The sequence below is a fragment of the Miniopterus schreibersii genome (genome assembly GCF_964146895.1).
Source record: "Miniopterus schreibersii genome assembly, chromosome: X".
Lineage (NCBI taxonomy): Eukaryota > Metazoa > Chordata > Mammalia > Chiroptera > Miniopteridae > Miniopterus > Miniopterus schreibersii.
Genome location: NC_138104.1, coordinates 95,134,142 through 95,161,318, shown reverse-complemented (window position 1 = coordinate 95,161,318; position 27,177 = coordinate 95,134,142). Strand labels below are relative to the sequence as shown.

Here is a 27,177-nt window from a genome sequence, read left to right as displayed (position 1 = left end):
CAAGAAGATCTGGGATGTGCGGACGATAATTACTTCTGGTGACTCCAAACTCTCACTAGATTAAAAAGCAACAGTAAACCCGAGACCAGAACCTGAGAGAACGAGGAGCCGACAGCAGGGAGGGACAAAGCCTAAGAAATCGCTAGAGGGCCTGCGGCAGCAGCCCAACCGATACTGGGACGACGGCGCCCCAGTGCCCCACAAAAATAAACCCCCACGTCTTTGTTCCGGCGCGCATGCGTCCGTCCGTGTTCGACCGGAAAAGCCCGGAGGGAAACGGCGCCACCGCGAGAAAGGAGCCGGTAGCAGGTTTGTTCCTGCGCGGATGGTGTGGTTGTAGGCGCCGCGCGTTCGGCGGCTTGCACCGCTCGCAGGGAGGAGGACGCCGGAGCTCGCCTTTCCTCCGCTGCCCCCGCCGCTGCCATGATCCCGGTGTCTCTGGTGGTGGTGGTGGTGGGCGGCTGGACTGCCGTCTACCTGGCCGACTTGGTGCTGAAGGTGAGGGCCTCGGGTCGACGGCCCAAGCCCGCGGTAGCCAGGACCGGGGCGCGCGGCCCAAGGCCTTTTCTCTTCTTCTTCCTCGTGCCTCCGGGGCTGGAAGCCATGCGGCTGATGCCCACGTGCGGCCTTCCGCGTGGCGCCCGGGCCCGTGGAGTGAATTTTGGCGGGCCGCGGGAGGGGTGTGGCGGCCTGCACAGCAGCCGCAGTCGCAGTGCCGGGCGGTGCACGCCCCGCAGCCTTCTGGTTCGGCCCAGAGGGGACGGTAGTGGTCTTGGGAGGGCCGGGGTACTGCCATAATCAGCGGCAGTGCCCCAGGGAGGAAAATAAAATGTCTGCCTAGGAAAGGCATTGTTTCCCCTCATCGTCTTTGAGGCCACGACCCTGAAGAGACTCTGGCTTTGGAGTGAAACTAAAGTAGTGATTTAGATCAGTGGTCTCAACTTTAAAGTACACACGATCATCTGGGGTTCCGGTTAAAATGCACATTCTGATTCATCAGGTCAGGGGCGGGGCCTAAGATTCTATGTTTCTAGCCAGTTCCCAAGTGCTACAATACTTAGTAGCAAGGGTTTAGATGCGCGCGCACGCACACGCACTCTGCGTTCATGGACCATTCTCGAGTTATTTGAGAAGTGTGGCAAAAATCGTGAACATCTGACCACATCGTTCGAGCAACCATTTGGAATTGAATATTGGAGAATGGGGGTAACTATGTGTGGAGTAAAATCATATAAATTCTCAAAAATGTTTAATAAAAATTCCAATTACGAATAGTAAAACCACGTCATGAATACTGTTTTAAATAGTTTAGTTTGTGAGTTTTAGGTTTAATAACAAAAGGGAATGATACTTGTTTCTTTGTTGCATTTGAACTTGCAAAGTGAGGAGGTTACACGGTGGAGTCCTTAGAGCAAGGGCTGGGCTCTCCCACTTCCTAGTGGTTGTGACCTTGGGCAAATTAGTCTCTAGTGCCTCAGTTTCTTCATCTTTAAAATAGGGGTAATAATAGCAAGAGTTTCTTAGTATGGTAGAGAAGATTATATTAGTACATCCACACAAAGCCTTGCTACTCAACCTGAAGTTCAAGGCCCAGCAGTGCCTGTGTCATCTGGAAGCTCTCAGAAATGGAGACACTCAGTCCTCATTCCTGGACTATGGAATCAGAATCTGCATCCCGTGAAGGCAGGACTCCCAAGTGCTTCCTTTGCACACACTTGGCATAGTGCTTAGCCTGTCCTAAGCGACACAGACCACTGCTTCTTTAATCAGTGATTTTGTTGCTTAGAAAAAAGCAAAGCCACATGATTTCTTCATGTTGCATGTGTGACAAAAGTCCAAAATAAAAAGAATTTTTCAAACCTCTGGAGTCTCTGGTCAAGTGTGAGGTGATCAGGATGGCACATTATTTTCAGTAACAGCCCCTGGCTCCCTAAGACAGCTCTATTCCTTGAGCAAAAAAAACCCTAACTCTCATTCAGAGTATCTGCCTAGGGAATGCAGAGACCTCAGAATTTTCAGAGCCTGCACTTTCTGCTACTCTGTTTCCAACATGGTCTGCTGTTCCACCCTTGATTCTTCTAGGATTTTCTCTGAACATCTGCTGGAGGGGTGTGTCACTCTCCTTTTCCAAGTCTTGGAAAACAAGCAGGTTTAAATAATGCTGTGTAGTTTTCAGTATATAGGTTCTTCATATCCTTTGTTAAATTTATTCCTAGGTATTTTATTCATTCTGTTGCAGTTGCAAAAGTAATATTTTTCTTTTTTTTTTCTTTTTTTAAAAATATATCTTTATTGATTTCGGAGATTGGAAGGGAGAGGGAAAGAGAGAGAGAGTTGAAACATCAATGATAAGAGAGTCATTGATCGGCTGCCTCCTGCACACCCCCTGCTGGGGATCAAGCCTAAAACCCAGGCATGTGCCCTGACCAGGAATCAAACCTCCATCTCCTGGATCCTCGGTTGATGCTCAACCGCTGAGCCACACCCGGCTGGGCAGGAATCTTTTTCTCCTTTCTTTTTCTGAGTAGAAAAAGAATAAAAGTGGTGAGAGTGGACACCCTTGTCTTTTTCCTGATCTTAGAGGAAAAGCTTTCAGTTTTTCACCATTGAGTATGATATTAGCTGAGGGTTTGTCATGTATGGCCATTATTATGTTGAGATACTTTCTTTCCATACCAATTTATTAGTGTTTTAATCATAAATGGATGTTGTATCTTACCAAATGCTTTTTCTGCATCTATTGATAAGGTCATGTGATTTTTATCCTTTGTCTTGTTAGTGATTGATTTGCATATGTTGAGCCATCCTTGTGCCCCCAGAATGAACCCCATTTGATTGGGATGTATTATTTTTTTAATGTACTCTGTTGTATTAAATTTGCTAATATTTCATTTAAGAATTTTGCATCTGTATTCATTAGAGATCTTGGTCTGTAGTTTTCTATTTTTGTGTGTTATCCTTGTCAAGTTTTGATATCAGGGTTATGTTGGCTTCATAAAATGGGTTAGGATGTATTGCCTCTTCAATTTTTTGGAAGAGTTTGAGAAAGATAGGTATCAAATCTTTGAGTGTTTGGTAGAATTCACTGTTGTGAAGCCTTCTGGTCCTGGACGTTAATTTTTTGGGAGGTTTTTGATAGTTGTTTCTATTTCCTCACTGTTGATCGATCTATTTAAATTTTCCAATTCTTCATGATTCAGTCTAGGAAACATATATTTTTAGAAGCTTATTCGTTTCTTCTAGGTTATTGAATTTGGTTGCATAAAATCTTTCATAGTATCCTAGTATGATCCTGTGCTGTCTGTGGTAACTTCCCTTTTATTTCTGATGTTGTGTATATGAGTCTTTTCTCTTTTTTCCTTAGTGAGTCTAGCCAGGAAATTTGTCAATTTTATTAATCTTTTCAAAGAACCAACTTTTTGTTGTATTAATTTTTTGTATGTGTATATTCTTTTTGTTCATTTCATTCATTTCTGCTCTAATTCTTGCTATTGCCTTTCTTCTGCTGTCTTTAGGCTACTTTTGTTCTTTTCCCAGTTCTTTTAAGATGTAATGTTAGGTTGTTTACTTGGAATTTCTCATTTCTTGAAATAGGCCTGTGAAGATGCTTTCACTGCATCCCAAAAGTTTTGATATGTCCTATTGTCATTCTCATTTGTTTCTCTATATCTTTTTATTTCACCTTTTTTAAAAGTTTATTTATTTATTTGTTTGTTTGTTTGTTTATTTATTTATTTTAAATATATCTTTACTAATTTCAGAGAGAGGAAGGGAGAGAGAGATAGAAACATCAAAGATGAGTCATTGATCTGCTGCCTCCTGCACACCCCCTACTGGGGATCGAGCCCACAACCCGGGCTTGTGCCCTGACCAGGAATCGAACCACGATCTCCTCGCTCCTAGGTCGACGCTCAACCGCTGAGCCACACCTGGCCGGGCTTGACTTCACCTTTTATTTCTTCTGTGACCCAGTCATTTTTCACTAGTATGTTTAATCTCAACACATTTGTAGGTTTCTTTACTTCCTTTTTGCAGTTGATTTCTAATTTCAAAGAATTGTGGTCAGAGAATATGCTTGGTATGATTTCAATCTTATGTTTGTTGAGGCTAGTTTTTGTGACCCAACATATAGTGTATCCTTGAGAATGTCTCATGTGCACTGGAGAAGAACATAATCTGTTGTTCTTAGATGAAAGGCTTTGTGAATGTCAATTATGTCCATTTGGTCTAATGTGTCATTTAAAGCCAATATTTCTTCATTTATTGTCTGTTTGGATGATCTATCTAGAGCTGTCAGTGGAGTATGTAGGTCCCCTATTATGATTGTGTTTTTGTCAGTTTCTCCCTTTAGTCCTGTGAGTAGCTGCTTTATATATTTTGGTGCTCCCTGATTGGGTGCATATGTATGGAGAAACATTATGTCTTCTTACCGTAGTATCCCCTTTATCATTATAAAATGTCCTTCTTTGTCTCTTGTTACCTTTGTTATCTTGAAATCTATTTTGTCAGTTATAAATATGGCTGCACCTGCTTTTCTATGGATGCTATCTGCTTGGAGAATCATTCGCCACTATCTTTTGTCTTTGTAGCTTAGATGTGTCTCCTGAAGGCAGCATATGGTTAGATTTTTGGTTTTGTTTTTTTTTTATCCAGTCTGCTACTCTCTGCCTTTTTATTGGTGGCTTCAGTCCATTTACATTTAGGGTAATTATTGATGTGTGAGGATTTCCTATAACCTTTTTATCTTTTGTTTTCTGATAGCTCTATGCCTCCATTGGTTCTTTTCCTTTGTGCTTCCGTCTGTTGTTTTTGTTTGGTGGTATTACATACTTTTTTTCCTCTGTTTTCTCTTTTTTTAACTTATGTGTCTCGGTGTTGGGTATTTCGTGTGTGGTTACCATTAAGTTTATGAAAAAAATGTTTCAAATACACACTACTACTTTTTCTTTTCAATGCATTTTATCTCCATGTTCCTTTGCAAATTTAGACCTTCATCCCCTCCCCTTTTATGTTTTTGTTATCACAAACTATCTCTGTTTATTCTGTATGGTTTTTTTGGTGATCTTACTCGTAGTTCTGTGACTTTTTGCTTTTTGTTTTAGATAGAATAACCTCGTTGAGTGTTTCCTGCAATGGAGGTCTTTAGTGATAAATTCCCTCAGCTTTTGCATGTCTAGAAAACTCTTTATTTTTCCTTCATATCTAAAGGATAATTTTGCTGGATATATTATTCTTCACTGATAATTTCTGTATTTCAGTAGTTTGAATATTTGGTTCCACTCTCTTCTAGCCTGTAGAGTTTCTGCTGAGAAGTCCAGTGATATCCTAATAGGCTTTTCTTTATAGGTTACTTTCTTCTTTTCCCTGGCTACCTTGAGAATTCTCTTTGTCATTAAGTTTTTGTGTGTGTGTGTGTGTGTGTTGTGTGTTTTTTCTGAAAACAGAGAGCATCTTTTATTTTTATTTTTTTATTTTATTTTATTTTTTTAATTTTATTTTTGTTTAAAATATTACAGATGTCCCTTTTTCTCCCCAATGACCTGTTCCACCCCGTTCCTTCCCCCTCCCCAGTCCCTCTCCCCACCATTGTCCATGTCCTTGGGTTGTGTATATATGCATATAAATTCTTTGGTTACTCTCTCCCCCTCCACCCACTCGCCCTCCTCCCTCCCTCTGACATTCGTAAGTCTCATCTATGCTTCCATGTCATTGAATCTATTCTGTTCATCAGTTTATTAAGTTCTTTTTGTCATTAAGTTTTCACGGTTTTAACACAATGTGCCTTGAAGAAGGCCTCTTTGGATTGAGGTGTTCTGTTTGCTGCTTTGATTTGATGGTCTAGCTCTTCCCGTAGATTTGGAAAGTTCTCGTCAACTGTTTGTTTGAATAGGCTCTCCATTCCCTTCTCTCTCTCTTCTTGTACTGGTATGCCTATTCTTATATTGCTCTTTACGATGGAGTCAGATAGTTCTCATAGAGTTCTTTCATTTTTCTTTTTAATGCTCAAGTCTTTCTCTTCTTCCTTCTCTGTCATTTTTAGATTTCTGTCTTTAATATCACTAATTCTTTGCTCCATCTGGTCAGCTCTATTTCCTGTGCTTGCTAGTTCATTCTTGATCTCTCTTATTGAGCTCTTCATCTCCAGGATTTCTGTTCGCTTCTTTTTTAAAGTTTTAAACTTTTTGGTAAAGTACTCATTTTGTTTATTGATTTGTTTTCTGAGCTCATTAAATTGCCATTTTCTTTCTGAGCTGCCTCCTTACCTTGGTTATTCATGGTATTTGATGGATTCCTTCTCCATCTAGGCATCTATGTATGAGTGGCATTTCTCTAGTAGATTGATAAGAAGTCTTTCTATTGTTTTCCAGTAGGTGGCCCTGAATCATCAGTATTTTTAGTTGTTTTGCTCTTCTCTGGCTTTTCAGATCTCCACGGGTGGTGGGACATGGCCTGTGCTTCCTGGGAAGGTGGGTGCTTCCCCTGTGATCTGGCCATCCCAGTCCCAGGGGACCAACCCTGTAGGGGAACTAGGGGGGTGATGTGGCTCCAAATCCATGAAATCCCAGTGCTGTGCCCTGCAGCCATATGCTGCCAGCAGTGTAGCTTTAGTGTGTGGTGGTTGGGTGATGTGGAGGAACCCGGCTGCCTCTTTTGTTGCTTTGCTCTCCTGTCAGTGACAACCATTGGACCTCTGCATTTTCTCCCCTGCGCCTCCACTCAACCCTGGGATTAGCCACAGAGTGTGCCTGTCACTCAGGGAAAAAGTGATGCTGTAGTACCAGCTCTTGGGTTTGCATATAATGTGCTCTGCAACCCAACACAAAGGGTGGAGGGAGGTGAGCTCTGGGAGGTTAAAGGGCTGCCAGGCTCTGTGGCCTTGTTTCTCTGTCTGGTATGCCGATTGTCAGACAACCGAGGGAATACCTCTGTGCTTCGTCCCTGCCCAGGTCACTGGGCTCAGCCACAGCTCTTACTGCCCACTCCTGCAGGAATGCTCTTTAAATCTCTTTGCTTCTCCCAGTTGAAGGGAATGCCAGCCACAATCTGATGCCTCCCCTTTCCAGGCTGAGCCCTGCAGTGAGCTCCCAGCTCCCCAGTCTCAGCTTTTTTCCTTTCTAGCCTTCCTGGTTTGCTCCCACTTGCCCACCTTTAGATATTTCAATGTGAGGATTTCTCAGACATGTTTGTGCATTGAGCAGGGAGCCCTTTATTGAATTATAGCTGTTCAAATTGTTGAAACTTCAAGGGGAGAGATGAAAGGGGATCTCTCACAGCACCATTCCTCTGATGTTACCCAGTACAATATTTTTTATATTGATTTGAGTTGAAAATATATTTAAATTAATTTGTTTCTGTTTACTTTTTAAATTTTGGCTACTAGAAAATTTAAAATTATATATGTGGCTGGCATTTGTGGCTCACATATTTCTATTGGACAGTGCTGTTCTAAGCAGTCAGCAAACTTTTTCTATAAAGGATCACATAGTATTTTAGGCTTTGTAGGCCACAGAGGGTCTGTTGCATATTCTTGTTTTTTTGTTGTCTGTTTACAGTCTCTTAAAAATAAAAACCATTCTTAGTTCACAGGCAATACAAAAACAGGCTATAGTCCAGATTCAGCCCATGGGCTATAGTTTGCCAGACCCTAACTTCAGCAGACCAGCTAGCGTGAGGCCTTTCCTTTAATATACTGAGGAATGAACATAAAGCTTTAAAATTATTAGCATTTGGGAAGTCAGTATCTTGCTTTCCTATAGAAAATACTATTTTTTAATTTTCTTAAACATTATAAATTGTTCTTCAAAATTGAATGATGTTGAACTTTTCTTTCTCTCTTAGTCATCTGTGTATTTTAAGCATTCTTATGAAGACTGGCTGGAAAACAATGGATTGAGCATCTCACCTTTTCACATAAGATGGCAAACTTCTGTTTTCAATCGTGCCTTTTACAGTTGGGGACGGCGGAAAGCAAGAATGCTTTATCAATGGTATGCTTCATTTTCTTTTTTTTGTTTGTTTAAATTAGTCATTGTGATCATGAGAAATACTTGTTAACTGAACTGTTTCCATCATTTTCCAGACTACTGAGTTTTAAAATGTTGACAGTGTAAAAACGTTCTCATTTTATATTAACTTATGGGATTGCATCATTGTGCTTTTGCATACATTAAAAATCAAGGTTCTATATCTTTTTTAATCCTCACCTGAGAATATGTTTTTATTGATTTTTAGAGAGAGAAGAAGGGAGAGATAGAGAGAGAAACATCAGTCAGTTGCCTGCCATATGCACCCCAACTGGAAATCGAACCCACAACCTTTTGGTGCTTGGGATGACGCTCCAAGCAACTGAGCCACCCAGCCAGAGCAAGGTTCTATATCTTGATCTGCGTGGTAGATACATGGGTGCATATCTGTAAAAACTCAGTGAGCTGTACACTTCAGACTTGTGCGCTTTATTCTGTACACTAATAGAAAAGCAAAAAAACATGAAACATTTTTCATCAGGAAAATAATCCTGGAGAATTCTCTCCCCCATCATCATACATAGGAACGTGGGTCCTAGGAATCATAGGACAACCAAAAGTCTGCAGGTTTCCCCTATACTTCTTTCGTGATACTCTTCCAGGGGAAGAATTTTTAAAATATTTAACAACCTGTAAGGCGTATGCACAAACCACGTGGGAAAATGACTAGCCAGATTGCATTGTTGGGGTCTTGGAGCCCTCTTGCAATGCCAGGCACACCCTTTTAGTTTAAAAAATAAAAATATCATGGAGTTTATGCTGTTCATGGTTAGGGGGCTTACGATGATCTCTGGGACACCCTAGAGACAGACAGGTTCTGTAGTTGAGAGAATTTCTAATACGGGAGTTAGGAGGACTTTGTCTAAATTTCTTTTTGTTAAAAATTTAGCTCCAGGTGGCGTAGAGCTAAATGTAAATAGATCATCAAAAAGCAGTAAACACACCAGCAAATTAAAGCAAATAAAATAAAAAGCAGGAAATAATAAAGAGCAGAAATCAGTGAAATAGAAAATATATAGTAGGGAAAATCAGCAAAGCCAAAAGTTGGTTCTTTGAAAAGATTAATGAAATTGATAAACCTCTACCATGACTGATCAAGAAAGACAGATAACACACATAACTAAAGATCAGAATTGGAAAAGGGACCATTAATGAAGATTCTATAGACTTTTTTTTTAAATGAAACTATTTCGAATAATTATTTGCCTGTAAATTTGACAGTTCAGATGAAATGGACAAGTTTCTTGAAAAACAACTTATCAAAAAGTTAGAAAATGTAATAGATACAAGGGTAACTTCTAATTATTAAAACAGTAAAAGAAAAAACTATCATTAAATTTTACCATGTTAGCATAAGCTCATCACAAAATACAGCTAAAATAAGATGCAAATAATAGAATTGGTAGATAAAACAGAATGGATGTTTTATGTCAAAAGAACTTCCATAACTATATGAGTGCTATGTAAATGAGCAAAAGACGAAACAAACTTCTTATTAGGAAGAATATTCAGCCTCTTCAGTTATGAGAGAAATGTAAGTTACTAGAATGGCTTAAAGACTGCAGCCTGCATTTTGGTTACAGATTGGAAGTTCGGGTGGAAAAAAGAGATAGAGCTATTGACAGTTTTACAGAATTCGAAGCCATGAAATGTGGCTGGTTGGTGAGGTTTTTAGTTCATGAATTGTGAGGAATTGTACATTTATGCAATTTTTTCCTCTTAAACAGGTTCAATTTTGGAATGGTGTTTGGCGTAATTGCCATGTTTAGCTCTTTTTTCCTCCTGGGGAAAACGTTGATGCAGACTTTGGCGCAAATGATGGCCGACTCGTCCACTTCCTATTCTTCCTCCTCTTCTTCCTCTTCCTCCTCCTCCTCCTCTTCTTCCTCCTCTTCTTCCTCATCTTCCTCCTCCTCCTCCTCCTCCTCCTCACTTCACAACGAACAGGTGCTACAAGTTGTGGTAAGTGCCTTCGTTTTGCTTTTAAGCCGCTGTTGAAACGTAGATAAAAGATGCTTCATTTGCATAGCGTAACTCCTAGCCATAATATGCAAATAAATGAAAAGTCTCGTGATCTCTCAGATTACCTGCCTAAACAGAAATATTAGTAAGAATATAGCAAGGAATTGCTGCAGTATGTAGTGGTAGCAGTAATAGTGATGACAGAACAAATGGACCATCATTAAGCCTGATTTATTACGTGTTGTCTTCTTGAGATGTTAAATGATTGCTACTATAAAAGAATAAGCCTGATGAGTTAAGATCTCTAGAATGTATAAATAAATTTCATTTTTATCCTATGCAAAGTGTTCCCTTCCCCTTTCTTCTTCATGGCTTTCATACTCTAACAGATAATACCCTTTTTTTTGGTCATTGCTTTATCAGTTTTTTGGGTTTTTTAAATTTATCTTTATTGTCGAAAGAATTACAGATACCCCCTTTTTCCCCATTGACCCCTTCTACCGGCACCCACCCCCCACCCAAGGCCTTCACCACATTATTGTCTGTGTCCATGGGCTATGCATTTATGCATATAAAGCCTTCGATTAATCTCCCCCCTCCCACCGCCTTCCCTCAGAGATTTGTCAGTCTGTTCCATGCTTCTATGTCACTGGTTAACTAAAGGTATAAGACCATTTTGAATGATCACTGTGATTTTTTTTTTTTAATCCTCACGCAAGGAGTGAGGATATTTTTTCCATTGCTTTTTCAGAGAGAGTAGAAGGGAAACAGAGAGACAGAGAGACAGAGAGAAAGAAAAACATCGATGTGAGAGAGACACATTGATTGGTTGCCTCCTGCACAGGCTCCTACTGGGGCCGGGAATTGAGCCTGCAACTGAGGTACATGCCCTTGGCAGGAATCGAATCCAGGACCCTTCAGTCCATGGGCCAGTGCTCTAACCACTGGGCCAAACTGGTTAGGGCGTCACTAATTTTTTGATGTGAAGAATAATGTGCTGAGTTGTACTCCTTTGTGAGCTATTTATAATAATTCTCATTTTAAAGCACATAGATAGCCCTATACCTTTTCACTTCCTGTCTCTAGAGTTGGAAGGGTGCTTTATCATTGGCTAACTTTTATTTCAAATTTTTTCACTTAAAGTTTTCATTTCCATGAGTCATGGATGTTATGTTTTTAATCATATTCTTATTAATGGAATAGACGAAGAGTTCGTGACAGATTTTTTTTTAGCTCATCTCTTTGTGGCTTCTATAGGCTGGGTCACTATGGAAAAATTGAGAAGTCATTTGTAGAGAATGATAAAGAATCTCTCCTATGGTAATAGCTCTTTCTTAGAGTCTGAAAGGATTCTCCAGGTGAGGCCTCAGAAGAGATGATTTGTTTCTTCAGCAAACATTTAATGAGTATATTCCACCTGTTGTCCCTGTGTTGAGTCCTGCTTATACAGGGAACGAAATCCAATCCTAACAGTCATGGAGGTTTTAGTCTAGAGGGAGAGTTGCTGTGACTGCGCTATAGTTTGACAGAGCATAAGGTGCTGTGGGAACAGAGAGAAGGCATTCTGAGATGTACCTGGCGCTGGGGAGAGTAGAGGAGCGCTTCAAGGGAAGGGTGAGGAGAAGCCACCTAGCCTGGGAAAGGAAGATGGCAATTGAGCATCCCAGTAACAGAGGGAGCCATATAACAAAGGTTAAGGAAATAATAATAGTAATAATAAAACCTAATTGATATACAGTGCTTCCTGTGTGAGGGTTTTGTGCCCATTTTATTTTATTCTTGCGGCAAGCTGGAAGTAAGTTTCACAGATGAGAAAACCAAGGCACAGAGATGTTAAGTCACTTGCCTGTGGTCATAGCTGGTATGTGGCCACCACTGACCTCAGAGCCATCATGCTCTACTCCCTTAAGAAAGATCAATAATTCTTCAAGCAACCGTAAAGTAACTTTGACCTATGTCTAGGAGGTATGTGGTGGAAGGTATAAGGTACGGGAGATAAGATGGACGATACAGGTAGGGCTGAGTTATGAACAGGGCTATCCTAAGAAGGTTTGATTTTGCCTGAGATAACAAGTCGGTGCAAAATGAACCAAAGTAGGGTTATATGTGAGATGGGGAGACCATTTAAGAGGCAGTTGGAATGATTCATGTTAGAAGTGATAAAGATCTAAACTAAATTAGTGGTAAGAAGAATGAAGGGGGTAAATTCAAGGGATCTTTTGGAGTGGAGTTCTCAGGCCTTGGCCATTAATTGAGTGTGAGGCTGGAGGAAGAGTTTAGGATAACTCTCAGACTATTCAATTGGTTATTGTTTGCCAGGAAAGAATAGTAGAGAAAGAACAGATTTGGAGGAAATGTGATCAGTGTCCTTTCCACCTACTAGGATTAGAATGGCAAATTTATTTCTTCTTTTGGCTTCTCAGTTTATTCATAGAGCTCACAAAAATACTGACTTTATTAGGAGAGTCATACTTTGGAACCATCAAGAAGTCAGCTTCCCTCTGTAGTCCACTGTGCATATTTGTGTATATTTAAGAATGTTATTATCTCCTGACTTTGATATGAGCTCTGGTAGCCTAGAGAACATACTTTCTGTTTACTCTATCATTCCCTACAGTCTCGTTCAGTATTAATTCCCCAAAACCTGGCACTCCGTTGTTGAGAGATCAGTATTCTGGTACATCTAATACCCTGTGTGATCATGGCCAAGACAGATGGGCAGTCGGGTACTGTTGCCAGAAAATAAGACCTGCCATCTGTTTGTATAGTCACATGCTCAGATCCTTACTTTATCTCATTATTACATCTATAAAATAATAAAAAGAAAGAACCAATGTCCTGTTGCAATGACTTTCAAACTTTTTATCTCATGGCACACATAAACTATTTACTGAAATTCCGTGGCACACCAAATAATAGATTTTTTGCCAGTCTGACCAAAAAAATAGGTATAATTTTGATTGATTTACCAAAATAGTAATGATAATAATTATCTACCCCTTTTGCTCCAAAGTAACTTTTTAAAAAATCAGGTGCCTATATTTGTATATAAGTATTTCTGATACCAAGAATTAACCAGTCAAATGCAAGATTATTATGTGATGTGACCAATAAGATATAACTCTATTATATGACCTATATATTTATGGTTCAAGGCAGGCATTCACACCAGGCGGCTATTGTGTTGGCTGTTGTAATTTTTTATTTGACAATCTAAGGCAGGGTTTGGGAACCTTTATTTCTGCCAAAAGCCATTTGGATATTTATAACATCATTCACCAGCCATACAAAACTATCAGCTTAATTGACACAGAATTATTAAACATTGGATTATTTTATAACAAATAAATTTTTTTAAATTAACTATATAAAAAGCTCCTAGATTTATTGAATTTTGAGTCTGCCTCCGATTGCCTTGGCAGGGCTAGACCAAATGATTTCTTGGCCATATACGGCCTGCGGGCTGGATGTTCCCCTCCCCTGATCTAAGGGAACAGAGGTCAGTGCCCCTGACTAAATACTCAGGTATTGCATATTTTTAAAAATTTTGTAGCAGTAGTTGAAAATTGCTGTCCTATTGGATCAAGTCTACTAATTGATTTAACATAAAGGTAACCAGGAGACTTTGTGATATAGAGGGAATATATATGAGAATTAAATCTTAAGTACATAAATTTAGAGAGGGGTCAGAGAAAAGGAAACTACTAATCTGAATAGAAAGACACCTAACAACATGGCAGCAGAGCCAGGTATGTAGAAAAACATACACCGATATTCTTGAAAAGAGGCGCTTAGTAGGGTCTGGGTAAAGAGAACTTTACGTAATGAGCATCATAAAAGTGTCCTAAATATAGAAAAAATAGTATGAATTGAGCTCTTTTTCCTAACATTTATTATTATGAAGAATTGAAAATAAACACAATATGTAACTTACAAATGGTTAAATTATGAGATTGTCATTCAATGAAATATTATGTATAGGTTAAAAGTGATAATTATGAAAACTAGGGAAAAGACCCTTGGAATTACTTATGAATTTAGAAAGCCATCTAAGCGGCATGGTTTGAATCTCCTCTTCAGTTACGAAAGGGGGCTTAAAAGTGAAATTCCTCTGTTGTGCCCAAAGATATATTCCAGTTGAATTAAAATTAAAACATGAACTCATAAAAGACCTAGAAAAGAAAGAACAGGTTTCTGTTTATATGAACACAGAATGAGGGAAACATAAGCATAAAACTAATGGCAGAAACCATGAATATTGATAGATTTGATTACATAAAATTTTTATATATCAAACAACTAAAAGAAAAAAAAAATTAAAGGCAAAAAACATGTAAGTACATCTGTGATGTATTACAGAGTACTGATAATTGATATTTGAAGTGATCTTATAGATGAATAAGAAAAATATGAACACTCTAGGAGAAAAAATGGACAAGTCATGAGTAGGCTACTCTCAAAAGACCTCTTGGTGGTCAAAAGTAGGGAGAAAGCTCAGCTTTAATAATGATCAAAGAAATATACATCAAACAATGGGATGCTTTTTATTTCTTTCAAATTGCAGATTTGAATAAAATGAGCGTGCCCAAGGTTATGGAAAGGTCTGCTATTAGAGAGCAGTTTGATATGTATGAAAGTCCTTTAAATTTTGTGTAATAGCATTTGTTATCCTCTCTGTGAGGCATAATTTCAAACATTGGACAAGGATTTTTTCATGTAATCCTTAAAATTACCCTTTTATGTAAATGTGGTTATTTCCATTTTAATAATGAGGAAATTGAAGTGTTAGGGCAATAATCGAACTTCCTCCAGATCACTTACCTAGTTAGTGATGGAGTTAGAATGTCTATCCCAAGAGGTATTTCTCTGGAGCCTGGACCAACCATGCCTGTATATTTTACCCTCCCAATATTTGGGTATATGTGTCCAAATATGTTTATTATAGTACTTATAAGAGCAGAAACTTTTAAAACAGTTAAATGCCTAACAATCTATTCCATAGAATACAATGCAGCTATTAAAAACATGTTGAATCAGAAAATGCTCATGGGAAAATGTTTGTGAAACTACTAAATGAAAGGGTCAGATTTCAAAACTATATTTATAATAAAAGCACAATTTTTTAAAATGTGCAATGAAAAGACGGGAAGGACAGGCATTAAAACATTGAGAATGGTTTTGTGTGTGTGTGTTGGGAGCAAAATTATAGGCTTCTATTTATCTTTGAGTTTTCAAGTTTTCCTGCCTTAAATGTATTTTATATTTAATTTAAAACAATAATTAATAACAGAAAGAAGTAAGTTCCTCCAGAAGGATACCGTCAGGGTCCCAACTCCTGGACTGTGAGAAATAGATGCTCAGTATAGTATTGATGCCTGGTATGCTCCACTTAGCCTAATTTATAGAATCTCTCCGTAACCAGTGATTATTTATCTTAGGAGCAGATTCTTGGGTATCTAAAAATAACTTACCATGCAGCCCTTAAAAGGCAAACTTCCCTTGCGTATGCAATGATGTATATATGCACAACATCTTAGGAGGACATGATTGTAAGACAGCTCTTGATTCTTAACAGATCCTTAATGTGTATGTATGTTCCAGATGCCTTACCTTCTGCATTAAATTTCAATTTTAATATAATATTTATGTATCACTTTGCTACTACCAATGTACTGGACAAACTGATGGAATCAAAGAAATGGAGGGCTTAGTGCTTCCATACCAAGAAGGCGCTTTATTACACTGCCTTTAATTAACAACTCATATAACTTGAGAATACTAAAAGGAAATCCATTGATGGGGGATGGGGATATCCTATATTACTCACATAAGTACTTGGAACCCTGCAATAACAATATAGAGGAAGAACTAGGGATTATAACAAGAATTCCCAAATCAGGCTTCCAGCTGACCCTTCAGTGTCACTTCACATTCCTTGGCCCCTGGCTCTTTGCCAGGCTCTCTAATTCTTTCCCGTGATGGAGACTACAGGAAACTAAAATTTCAACTTTTAACCTGGTGTTTCCTGTTCTCTTTAGATTGGTGTTTTGCTTATAGTTCAAAAGCTGCCTAGTTCAAAAACCTAGTGTTTTTACTTTTATTATGATAGAAATGAAAAAGTGAACCATTGATATTCACATTACTTTTAGTTTATAGAGCTTTCAGCTTGGAAGTTTAAGCTTTAATACAAAGTAAGCATCATAGTTTCTTGGTGCCCAAGTGTGTATTTATCATTGTGTCTGTGAACAGGTTCCTGGTATAAATTTACCCGTCAACCAGCTGACCTATTTCTTCGCTGCAGTCCTCATTAGTGGCGTCGTACATGAAATTGGACACGGGATAGCAGCTATTAGGTAATGATATTTACCTTTTTCTTTCTACTACATGCTAAGAAGCTTTCATTTAGGAGGCTTTATTACTAAAATCTGCTACATTTGATATTTTTCTTTCTGTGCATATTACCCAGTGTATATCCATGATTATTATTTTGAGGTACCTTCTGTTTTGCAGAGGAGATTTATATATTGATGAATATGCTCAGTCAACCATGTGCATATCTATAATCTGGGTCTATCCTTTGCCCTCTGCCAGCATGGTTATATCCTCATGGTGCTTCAAGAATTTCATCCTTAGTACTTTCTTTGGCTTATCAGCTGAAATACTTTCCTACTTCAACTCATGGTCTCCGCTAGTTAGAGCAAGTATAGTGGTACCTCAGTTTTCGAATGTAATCCGTTCCGGAAGCCCATTCGCATTCTGAAACATTCGGAAGCCGAGGGATCCACAGCCGACAGCTGGGCCTCAGGACCTTGCCCTCAGCGGGAGCCGCGGGGCATGTTCGACTTCCGAGGCGGGTTCGAAAACAGGAGCATTTCCTTCCGGGTTTACAACGTTCATAATCTGAAATGTTCATCCACGGAGACGTTCAGAAACCAAGGTACCACTGTACACTGAAAGCTCTGGGTTTGTTAACAAATGTCATAGCCTATCTAGACACCCAAGTAGAAGAAGATAAGGGAGGATGAGTCCTGGGACTTGCTTCGAGTATCATGCCCTCTTTTTGTCATGACTACCCAAATGTATTATAATTATAGCTGACTATTTTAAAGGTTCCTAAACCTATAAGATCATGATGAGGGAGAAGGTGAGTCACAGCTCCCCCTCACCGCCGATAATTACTGCCATAAGGAACGCACATGTTGATGACTGTGTTTTATCCTTTCAGTGTGTGGGCCCAACAAGAGTCTATAGACTGACAGTAAACCATTATCTTGGCAGAGCACATACTGTTATACAGGTGTGCCATGTAGTGATTTAAGTGGGTGGCTGCTTTTATTTTTTTTTATCTCTTTCACCTTTGCTTCCACATTTTTAGCATGCAGCCCTTAGGGTTTTACATATAAAAGCATTATTATTAACAGTTTAATAATTCACAGTATAATGTGGGTAATTTTTTTTATAAAATCACAACTGCCAAGATAAAGTGAATTTTACAGTCCTCATATATTTAGTACTAAGCGATAGCACAACATATTTAGATAGTGCTTTTTTTTTAGAGTATTCAGTTTTATGAGGCTATTAAGTGTAATTCCATTTTTAGAGAATGAATTGATAAGTAGTTCTCCTAAGGGAAGGCTGAGCATTATGTATTTTAATTGTAGTTAGTTTAACATTAATTCAACAGGAATAAACTTAGATAAATCTCTACCTTCATTTATAATAGCTAAGAAAATATAAATATTTAGATAATTTGCTTGAATTATATTTTCTACTGTGTCCTCAGAAAATAATTCAGAGTAAACTATAAACATGCTTTTTAGTTTCTCTTAGAAATATTAAATTTTTCTTTATATATGTGACTAAATTCAAGTTATTTAGCATACTGGTTTCTAAAAATTTTGAAGTTGTAAGTCTATTTCAGAGTGCTCTATTTTATAAAATGTAATTTCACAGATGACTAAATCTGTACATTATTGTAAATACATATAGATTATATCATATATGTAGGTATAACTTTTTGACTGTCCAGAGAGACTTGTTTTTCAAGTAAGAATGTGAAGTACAGTGGGAAGTTTTAAGATTACATACATTATTAATTTGACAAATGTAATACTAGTAGTAAATTTCTTTTTCTTATGTGCTTTCTTAGGGAACAAGTTCGATTTAATGGCTTTGGGATTTTTCTCTTCATTATTTATCCTGGAGCATTTGTTGATCTGTTCACCACTCATTTGCAACTTATATCACCAGTCCAGCAGCTAAGGATATTTTGTGCAGGTAACAGACTTAAATTTTTTTATTCATCTATGTGTTGTTAGTGGTTTTATGGAAAGTACATCACAAATGAAAGCATCTCATCTTTTGGTTGATAAATTCAGTTTATAAGAATCTCAGTCAAAAATAGTAGAGCAAAATAATTTATATTCCAGTTTCTTCATTAAAAACAACTAAAACCAACATAATTTTAAAAAGACAAAGTACAATGAGCAGAACATACCATGTGAATAGAAAATATAACTAAAGCATTAAGTGAGACAGAGGAACACTTAATAATCATGGAGTATAATCCACAATGAAAATGTAATTGCTGTGAATCTTACTGTAGCAAGTAACAAACCATCAAAACAAAAATGGAGACAGCACAAAGGAAAAAGGTGTAATAAAAGAGACTCATATCTTTTGACACATGGCACATAGGTATGAAAAAGTCAGATCATCGAAGCTGTTAATAAGAAAAAAACGTGTCAAACTCTGTACCACAATTTATTTCCGAGTACTCGTGAAACATAAAATTGTCCAATTTCGTTCAAAACCAGAATTGCAGCTTATTTAAAAATAGTAATGAAATAATGTGTAAAGTTTTGCTAAAAGGAAAATTCACTGCCTTAAGTAGTTATTATGAAATAAGTGAAAGTAAATCAGTTAAGCATTCAACTGAAGAAGTGAGAAAAAAACTATAAAGTAGTTAAGAAATGATGTAATTTGTAAGAATATAGGCAGAAAATATTAAATTGGAAAAAAGAAAAATACCAACTGTTAAGTCCAAGAGTTAGTTCTTTGAAGAAAAAAAGATTAAACAGTGGGAGAAAGCTTCTATAGACAGAGTTAGCAGTCAGATTGGGGAATTACAACGGATAGAAAGTTAAAACAATTATTAAAATGTTCTTTGTTCATCCCTGCAAAACATTTTCAAAATCCTGGATGATTATAAAAAAACAATAAGTAGCCTAAATAAACCCCAGAGGAGATAGAAAAATATATACACGTGGGCTAATTACAATGGGAGAAATTAAGAAAGTTGAGGAAGAATGCCTCTGAAAGTTTCATAGGTGGAATTCTTTCAAATCTTGCAGGGAAATATTTTTCTTTTTAATTCCAATTTAATATAAACTTTCCGGATCGCTTAGAGAAGGAAACTTAAGATTTTTTTAAAAGCCCAGTATCATACAAATACATCGTTTAAAGCACCAGAAAACTCTACAGTTACATGGTATATCTAAGCAAAGCAAGGATAGTTCAACATTAGGTAGTCTTTTTTAACCATTAGGGGGGAAAAGTCCTCATCTCAGCAGATACTGAAACAGATATGAATAAAATTCAACATCTATTAATGGCTAAAAAACAAAAATCTTTGGTAAAAGTAGAAATAGCTGGGTACTTCCTAATGATATAACACTTAGAAGCATTCCTATTAAAGGACAAGACAAGCAATCCCACTGTCAATTATCACTGATACTATTACATGGTCTGTAAATGTGGGTCAGTGCAATTAAGAGGGAAAAAAGAAGTGTATAAATTTTAGAAAAGCCTCCCCCACCCCAATACTGTTATACACCTGAGGAGGGAGGTGGATAAAATCAGTGGAAATGAAATATAGAAAAATTCGGTAAAGAACCCGGTTACTGAATTAATATTAAAAAAATCTATCGCCGGACGGGGGGGGGAGGGGGCGGGAATGGGTAGCGCTTGAAAGTACGTGGGTATGAGCGTGGGAATGAGCGTGGATACGCATGCGCCGGGTGCCAGGGTGTCAAGAAGCGCATGCGCTCGGTGCCAGGATACCCAGAATCCCCCGCATCTAACGCCTCTAGTACTTCAACTGCCTGCGCGCGCACATGCGCGCCCCCGCAGTTCTGCCTTCGCGCCTTTCTCGGGAGCTGGAGCTCAAGCCTTCGCCTGGAGCTTGCGCTCTTTCTCTCAGCCTCCTTTTCGCGATTTTCCGGCACTCCCGCGCTGCCTAGTAGCGAAAGCCTCTTTCGAGCTCTCAGCTATGGCTTCAAACAACATTATTTACATCACCACGGAAAACTCGGAGGTGGCTACCGAGTTTGTGGAACTGCACCAGGTCCATCTAGAGACTTTCACTGTGGAGACTATCCCTTTGGAGAACATTGCTCTGGAGAATATCGCGGTGGAGACTATCGCGGTAGAGAATATTGCTGTGGAGAATCTCGCCTTGGAGACTTTCGCGGTGGAGAATCTCGCTGTGGAAAACATCGCTTTGGAGGGGATCGCGGTGGAGAATCTCGCTTTGGAGAATATCGATTTGGAGAGTATCGCTGTGGAGAATATCGATTTGGAGAGTCTCACTGTGGAGAGTATCGATTTGGAGAATATCAATGTGGAGAGTCTCGATTTGGAGAGTATCACAGTGGAGAATCTCGAGGTGGACAATATCGATTTGGAGAGTATCTCTGTGGAGAACATCGCGGTGGAGAATATCGCTGTGGAGAATGTCGCTGTGGAGAATGTCGCTGTGGAGAATGTCACGGTAGAGACTATCCCCGTGGAGCCCATGGCAATGGAAACCATTGCATACGAAGATATCAGCGGCAATTGGGTCCACGGTGGCCACCACACCCCGCCTCTGATTGCGCTGCAGCCGCTCATGATTAACTCGAATGAAGGGGACCACGACCAGGAAATGATTATGGTGCAGACCCAGGAAGAAGTGGTGGGCTACTGCGAGTCAGACAGTCTGCAAGATAACTTTCAGGAGCAGCAGATGGAGGTCCCAGTCGAGGAAGACGTCAGCTTCCAGCAGACTCTGGCTTCCCTGTCAGCCTCCTCGTCGTCATCGACCAAGAAGCGCAAAAAGCCCAGCAGCACTAAGAAAAGCGCCACCAGCAGCGGTAAGAAAAGCGCCACCAGCAGCGGTAAGAAAAGCGCCACCAGCAGCGGTAAGAAAAGCGCCCCCAGCAGCGGTAAGAAAAGCGCCCCCAGCAGCGGTAAGAAAAGCGCCCCCAGCAGCGATAAGAAAAGCGCCCCCAGCAGCGATAAGAAAAGCGCCCCCAGCAGCGATAAGAAAAGCGCCCCCAGCAGCGATAAGAAAAGCGCCCCCAGCAGCGATAAGAAAAGCGCCCCCAGCAGCGATAAGAAAAGCGCCCCCAGCAGCGATAAGAAAAGCGCCCCCAGCAACGGTAAGAAAAGCGCCCCCAGCAACGGTAAGAAAAGCGCCCCCAGCAACGATAAGAAAAGCGCCCCCAGCAACGGTAAGAAAAGCGCCCCCAGCAACGGTAAGAAAAGCGCCCCCAGCAACGGTAAGAAAAGCGCCCCCAGCAACGGTAAGAAAAGCGCCAGCAGCAGCGCGGCGGGGGAGGCGGAGGGAGGCAGCGGCTCTGAGGGAGGCGGTCGAAAGTGGGAGCAAAAGCAGGTGCAGGTCAAAACCCTAGAGGGTGAGTTCTCCGTCACCATGTGGGCCCCAGTCAGTGAAAGATACCAGGAGACTGAAGGACAGACTGTGGTGACCTCACCTCCTGATTATTCAGAGTACATGACGGGAAAGAAACTTCCTCCTGAAGGAATACCTGGCATTGACCTATCAGATCCCAAACAGCTGGCAGAATTTACTAAAACGAAGTCCAAAAAACCCAAAGATGATATTCCAAGAACTGTAGCTTGCCTTCAGCCGGGCTGCGGAAAGATGTTCCGGGATACCGCTGCTATGAGAAAGCATCTGCACACCCACGGTCCTAGAGGCCACATATGTGCAGAATGTGGCAAAGGTTTTGTTGAGAGCTCAAAATTAAAACGGCATCAATTGGTGCATTCTGGAGAGAAGCCCTTTCAGTGCACATTTGAAGGCTGCGGAAAATGCTTTTCCCTAGATTTCAATTTGCGTACACATGTGCGAATCCATACAGGTGACAGGCCTTATGCCTGCCCCTTTGAGGGTTGTGATAAGAAGTTTGCTCAGTCAACTAACCTGAAATCTCATATCCTAACCCATGCTAAGAACAAAGATAGCCAGTGAAAAGGAGAAAAGACCCTTTTTTGATTCCTACATATCAAAGGGTCATGTTTTGACAGATTAGTTAAAGGAAAAAAGAGGTTAAAAAAAGTTTTAAAAAGGTTAAAAATATATATAAGATTACACTGTTAAGATGTCATGTTTTGATAGAGTAGTAAAAGTAAAAGGTAAAAAATTAAAAGTGAAAAAAGGTTGAAATATATATGGTTACATTACGATGCTTTATTTTGTTCTGTAATATCATTTGAAAACATGTTTTTGTAAAGTTTGATCCCAACAGGATAATTCATCAAAAGACTTTTTATACAACTGTGCTAAAAATGGGACTTTTCATATTCAAGTTTACCTTTTTACAAATTTTAAAAGTTCTGTATTTTCCAAATGTTCATGTTTATGCTTTTAAGAATATGTTTAATAATTCTATGTGTGGTTTTTTTGGAGGTTGATAACTTTGCTCACTGTAGATTTTGTTTAAGAAAATGAACAGTCACATGCATACGTATTTTCCTGTTTAAAAAAGGGTTATATAGGTTTTGTTTGCTATCTTAAAATTTTGGTTGTATTCTTTTATAGTAACACATTGTGTATAACTATTTTAGCTGCATTGAATGATGTATATGTAATATTGAATATTAGATGTGATTAATAATATTAGTCAATTTAAACCTATTTTAGTCATTTTAAACCTATTTTAGTCATTTAATTTTTCTCTAATACTGCCAAGTAGTGTTACTTAGTGTAATTTCTTTGTCTCTTCAGTTAGAAAGTGATGCTCAATTGTAGTTGTATTGTTTATATAATGACTTTTTTTAACACTTGATATGTACACCTTCTGTAATTGTATTAGAAAAGGCAAAAGTGAAACACCTGTTTTAAAGAAAGAAAAAGACTTGCCTATATAAATACCATAGCTAGAAAATAGGGAGGATGCTACTGGCATCCAGGGAGTAGAAGCCAAGGATGCTGCTAAACATCCTACAATGCATAAGGAATTATCTACCCCAAAATGCCACAATAGTAAGAAACCCTGCTTTAGAGAAAGTAAAAGTTGTAATGGATTTCTTTGATGTACTTATAAACGTTAATGTACAAGACGTTGTTTAAATAAAGAAAATATGTTTTCAACCATCCGTGTTGCTTCTTAGCCATTATGGGCAAATTGGGAATCTAGTGGGGTGGTCTGGTACAAGTTGCATCCCTGTCAAGAGAGAGGAGGTTGCCCAAATAATCAAGGAATCAGTGCTGCTGTGTGTCTCCCTGACTGTTGTTTGGAGGGAGAGGTAATGAAGGTGCAAGCATCTAGGTAATCCTGGTGGATTGTTTCATCCTAACGGATTGTTTCATCCTGACTTGGGGGGGGGGGGGGGAGCTAATACAGCACATGGTAATAGTGACAGATCTAATCAGTGGGGATGGAGTATTTTGTGGAATTGTGTTGGGACTAGCAACTTGGTGGGTGGTGGGGTTATAGCTGTATTCCAAAATTAGTATCATTAGAGTAAATTTCAGTGGGTCAAAGAATTAGTGTTTTTGTTTTGCTTTGTTTTAATTTTGTTTTTTAAATGAAACTAAGAAAGCACAGGTATCTTCTATAATCTTCAACTGGGAAAGACTTAATACAAAAGAGCAATTTGACCACACCAAAATTTAAAATGTCTGCATAGCAGTACTATAAACCAAGCCAAACAATAACCTGGAGGAAAAAATTAAAATACCTCTTACAAAACACCAAATTCCTCAATATATACATTGCAAATAATAATATATACAAATTAGTAAAACAAAACAAAAAGCAATCCAGTCAAAAAATGTAAACAGGGAATGGATAGGAATAGTTCTCAGACAAAAGAAATAGAAATAGTTTTTTAATAAACATGAAAATTTTACAGGCTCACTCATAATTTAAGAAATAGAAATTAGAACAAAGAAATTTTATTTTTCACCTAGCAGACGGCAAAGTCTGAAATTATGATAGCATGCAGTGTTGTTTTGAAGGTGGGGAAACATGTCAGTTATGAGAACATAAATTAATGCAAACTCATTGAAGGTCAATTTTTTTTAAATATATCTTTATTGATTTCAGAGAGAGGAAGGGAGAGAGAGAGATAGAAGCATCAGTGATGAGAGAGTCATTGATCGGCTGCCTCCTGCACACCCCAACTGGGGATCAAGCCTGGAACCCGGGCATGAGCCCTGATCGGGAATCGAACCCCAATCGCCTGGATCCTAGGTCGATGCTCAACCGCTGAGCCACGCCGGGCCCTGTGAAGGTCAATTTTAATGTACATATTTTTTGACCCAACAATTTCATTTCTGTGTAATTTTCTATACCCTCACAGATGCATGTTTAATTGGATGGATAACTATGAGCAAAGCTGTTGAAGCATTGTATGAAAAAGTTAAAACGGCCTAAGTGATCATTAGTAAGGAACCTTCTAAGTCAATATGTTAAAAAAAATGATTTACTCTGTAATGGAGATAAGAAGTTGAATAGCTATGAATGTGCACATAAGGGAAAAGTCCAAAATATATAAAAAGGAAAATATGGTTTCTGATAATTTGATACCTTTGATGTTTTTAAAAGAACTGTGTATAGAACAGAAAAGACTGTTTACCCATGTGTCCTGGACTAGACTTGCTCTGGATATTTTTGGAATTTTAACATCTTAAAACACTCAAAAAAAGGTGGGGGACATCTTACAATGTGAATATGGTATGTGAAACATGTATTAGCTAGGTATCTGGCTGTTGTAATAGCTAAAAATAGCAGGCCTAAACTCTTATAAAACATTCCAAATGTAAGTAGCTCAGCACTGATATGATAATTCTATGTTTTGGAGGACTCAGGCCTTTTGTGTCTTTTTAACTTACAACACTCAAAAAAAGGGGGCGGGGGACATCTTACAATGTGAATATGGTATATGGGGAACATGTATTAGCTAAGTATCTGGCTGCTATAATAGCTAAAAATAACAGGCTTAAACTCTCCAAATGTAAATAAATCAACACTGATGATGATTCTAGTGATTTGAGGGACTCAGGCCTTTTCTGTCTTGTTAGCTCTACTATCCCCAACATGCAGCTTCTATGCTATGGACTTAGGTTTAGCTCCCTCATATAGCTACATTCCAGCCAGTAGGACAGGGATATTCCCATCATTTCTACTCACATCCTCTTTTTCAAAACAGTCCTATGACCACACTCAGCTTGCTGAGAGCCTGGGAAATGTCTTTAGGTTACATTTCTATCATTATAGAATGTTGGTTCTCAACCACTGATGCTATCACTCTCCTGGGAATGTTTGGAATGTGTGGGGTGGGAGGTACTCTTTGGTTGTCTGACAGGAGAGTAGTAATGGTATTTAATGGATGGAGCCAGGAATGCTAAATATCCTGTAACGTAAAGGATAGACTTGCACAACTAAGAATCACACTGCTCAGAGCAGTAGTAGTGCCCTGACCCTGCACTACTGCATATAGGTATGGAGGGAGGGCTTATATAGCAGCGTGCTAGTGTATGTTCAACACTTGGCTCTGAAGCAGTGGGTGGGGAGCTCTGATAAGTAGCATTTGCTGGTTTTTATATCATAAATATGTGGTCCCACCATGGCCTATTTCAAGGTGCCAACCCAAAGTCCTTAAAGGAGGAATTAGGAAGGGATTCACACAGTTGGCTGTGGCAAGCTGGTAGGAGCAGGCTCCAGGACATTACTGGGTTCATCTAACCATCTCTGTTATATATATGGTGGAGGTGGTTATAGTCTGTGACATGATGTTAGATACATACTCTATTTGGCCCACTAATAATATTCTCCATAATAGTTTAATTCTTAAAACAATCTCTTTTTCCAATACCATTTGGATTTCCATACCCCAGTTCAGCAAGAATGTTTATTCCATTTTAGCTTTTATTTGAATAGTTCTGACATTCCTTTCGAAGATCACAGGTATGTTTACATTAATAATGTATACATTTTCTGAAAAGAGGCAATAGTAAGTAGAAGATATTCATTCTATTTGTTATACATATATGTATATATATCAGGTATATATAATAGAATATAGATTTTATTGGTATTAAATCATATTAGCATGCAGTCTTCCTAATGTGGTATTAACATACTTTTTTTAAATTTTAATATGTGAAATGGAAGAGGTGTCTAACTGAACATCTGTCTGCTATACTAATAAGTAGATCTATGCCTCACAGCTTCTGGTTACTAATTTATCAGAATGCCCAGGAGTTATGAGGTCCAAATACCTATGTCGCTCCTGCCCCTGGTCCAGCTTATTTCTTTTTTCCCTTTTCAGGCATCTGGCATAATTTCGTCCTTGCGCTCCTGGGTATTTTAGCCCTTGTCCTCCTCCCTGTGATTCTCTTGCCCTTTTACTACACTGGAGTTGGGGTGCTTATCACTGAAGTTGCTGAGGTAAGTAGTGAATTACTTGGGCAGTTTTTCCACCAAATTTTGTGAGGTATCACTTAACGTTTTATGTCAGGAACTTTTATACAAGTTCTCCTCATAGAATGCTCCGTTTCTCCTGAAGAAATTATTGGCAATCCTTTCAAATCAAACAAGTAGTTTTGTGAAACACATTGTCTTTTTACAAATACCAAAAATTATTTCTGTTCTGAGTTACAAAGATAGTAGATTTTTCTCCCTGTAATTTGTTGATAAAATATGTTATTTACCTTTACTGTTTATTTTTATAACTCTGCTTTTAAGTCAAATGTCTTTTGACATTTGAAACCTAGGCTAGCTGGCTAGCCAGAACATGTCCTGGGAGCTTGCTTAGGTCTTCAACTCTGTATTTCACTCCCTTAGTAACTGCTACTGAGATATAGCATCAAGTCTTCTATTCAGACTTGGGACAGAGGAAAATTACCTTCCTGAGCAACTGGCTCACATATTCGTTGCGCTGACAGTATGCTCTGCTTATT

At 38.8% G+C, this 27,177-nt stretch overlaps 2 protein-coding genes across 2 annotated transcripts in view; both read left to right on the top strand.

Moving 5' to 3' along the window:
* Positions 1-268: 268 nt before the first annotated feature.
* MBTPS2 (membrane bound transcription factor peptidase, site 2) overlaps positions 269-27,177 on the top strand; it is a 44,466-nt gene continuing 17,557 nt past the window's right edge. The window contains exons 1-6 of the mRNA XM_081126778.1: positions 269-498; positions 7,840-7,988; positions 9,752-9,986; positions 16,236-16,339; positions 18,136-18,263; positions 26,547-26,665. Coding sequence (XP_080982904.1) covers positions 424-498; positions 7,840-7,988; positions 9,752-9,986; positions 16,236-16,339; positions 18,136-18,263; positions 26,547-26,665 — 810 coding nt within the window. The 5' untranslated portion in view covers positions 269-423. The remainder of the gene's footprint in view (positions 499-7,839; positions 7,989-9,751; positions 9,987-16,235; positions 16,340-18,135; positions 18,264-26,546; positions 26,666-27,177) is intronic.
* Positions 19,595-23,357, top strand: YY2 (YY2 transcription factor). The gene has a single exon (XM_081126777.1). The coding sequence runs from the start codon at positions 19,969-19,971 to the stop codon at positions 22,237-22,239; it is 2,271 nt and encodes a 756-aa protein (XP_080982903.1). The 5' UTR covers positions 19,595-19,968; the 3' UTR covers positions 22,240-23,357.

Excerpts from the sequence above, each read along its gene's own strand:
- YY2 (XM_081126777.1), top strand. The coding sequence starts at position 19,969 with ATGAGCGTGGGAATGAGCGTGGATACGCATGCGCCGGGTGCCAGGGTG.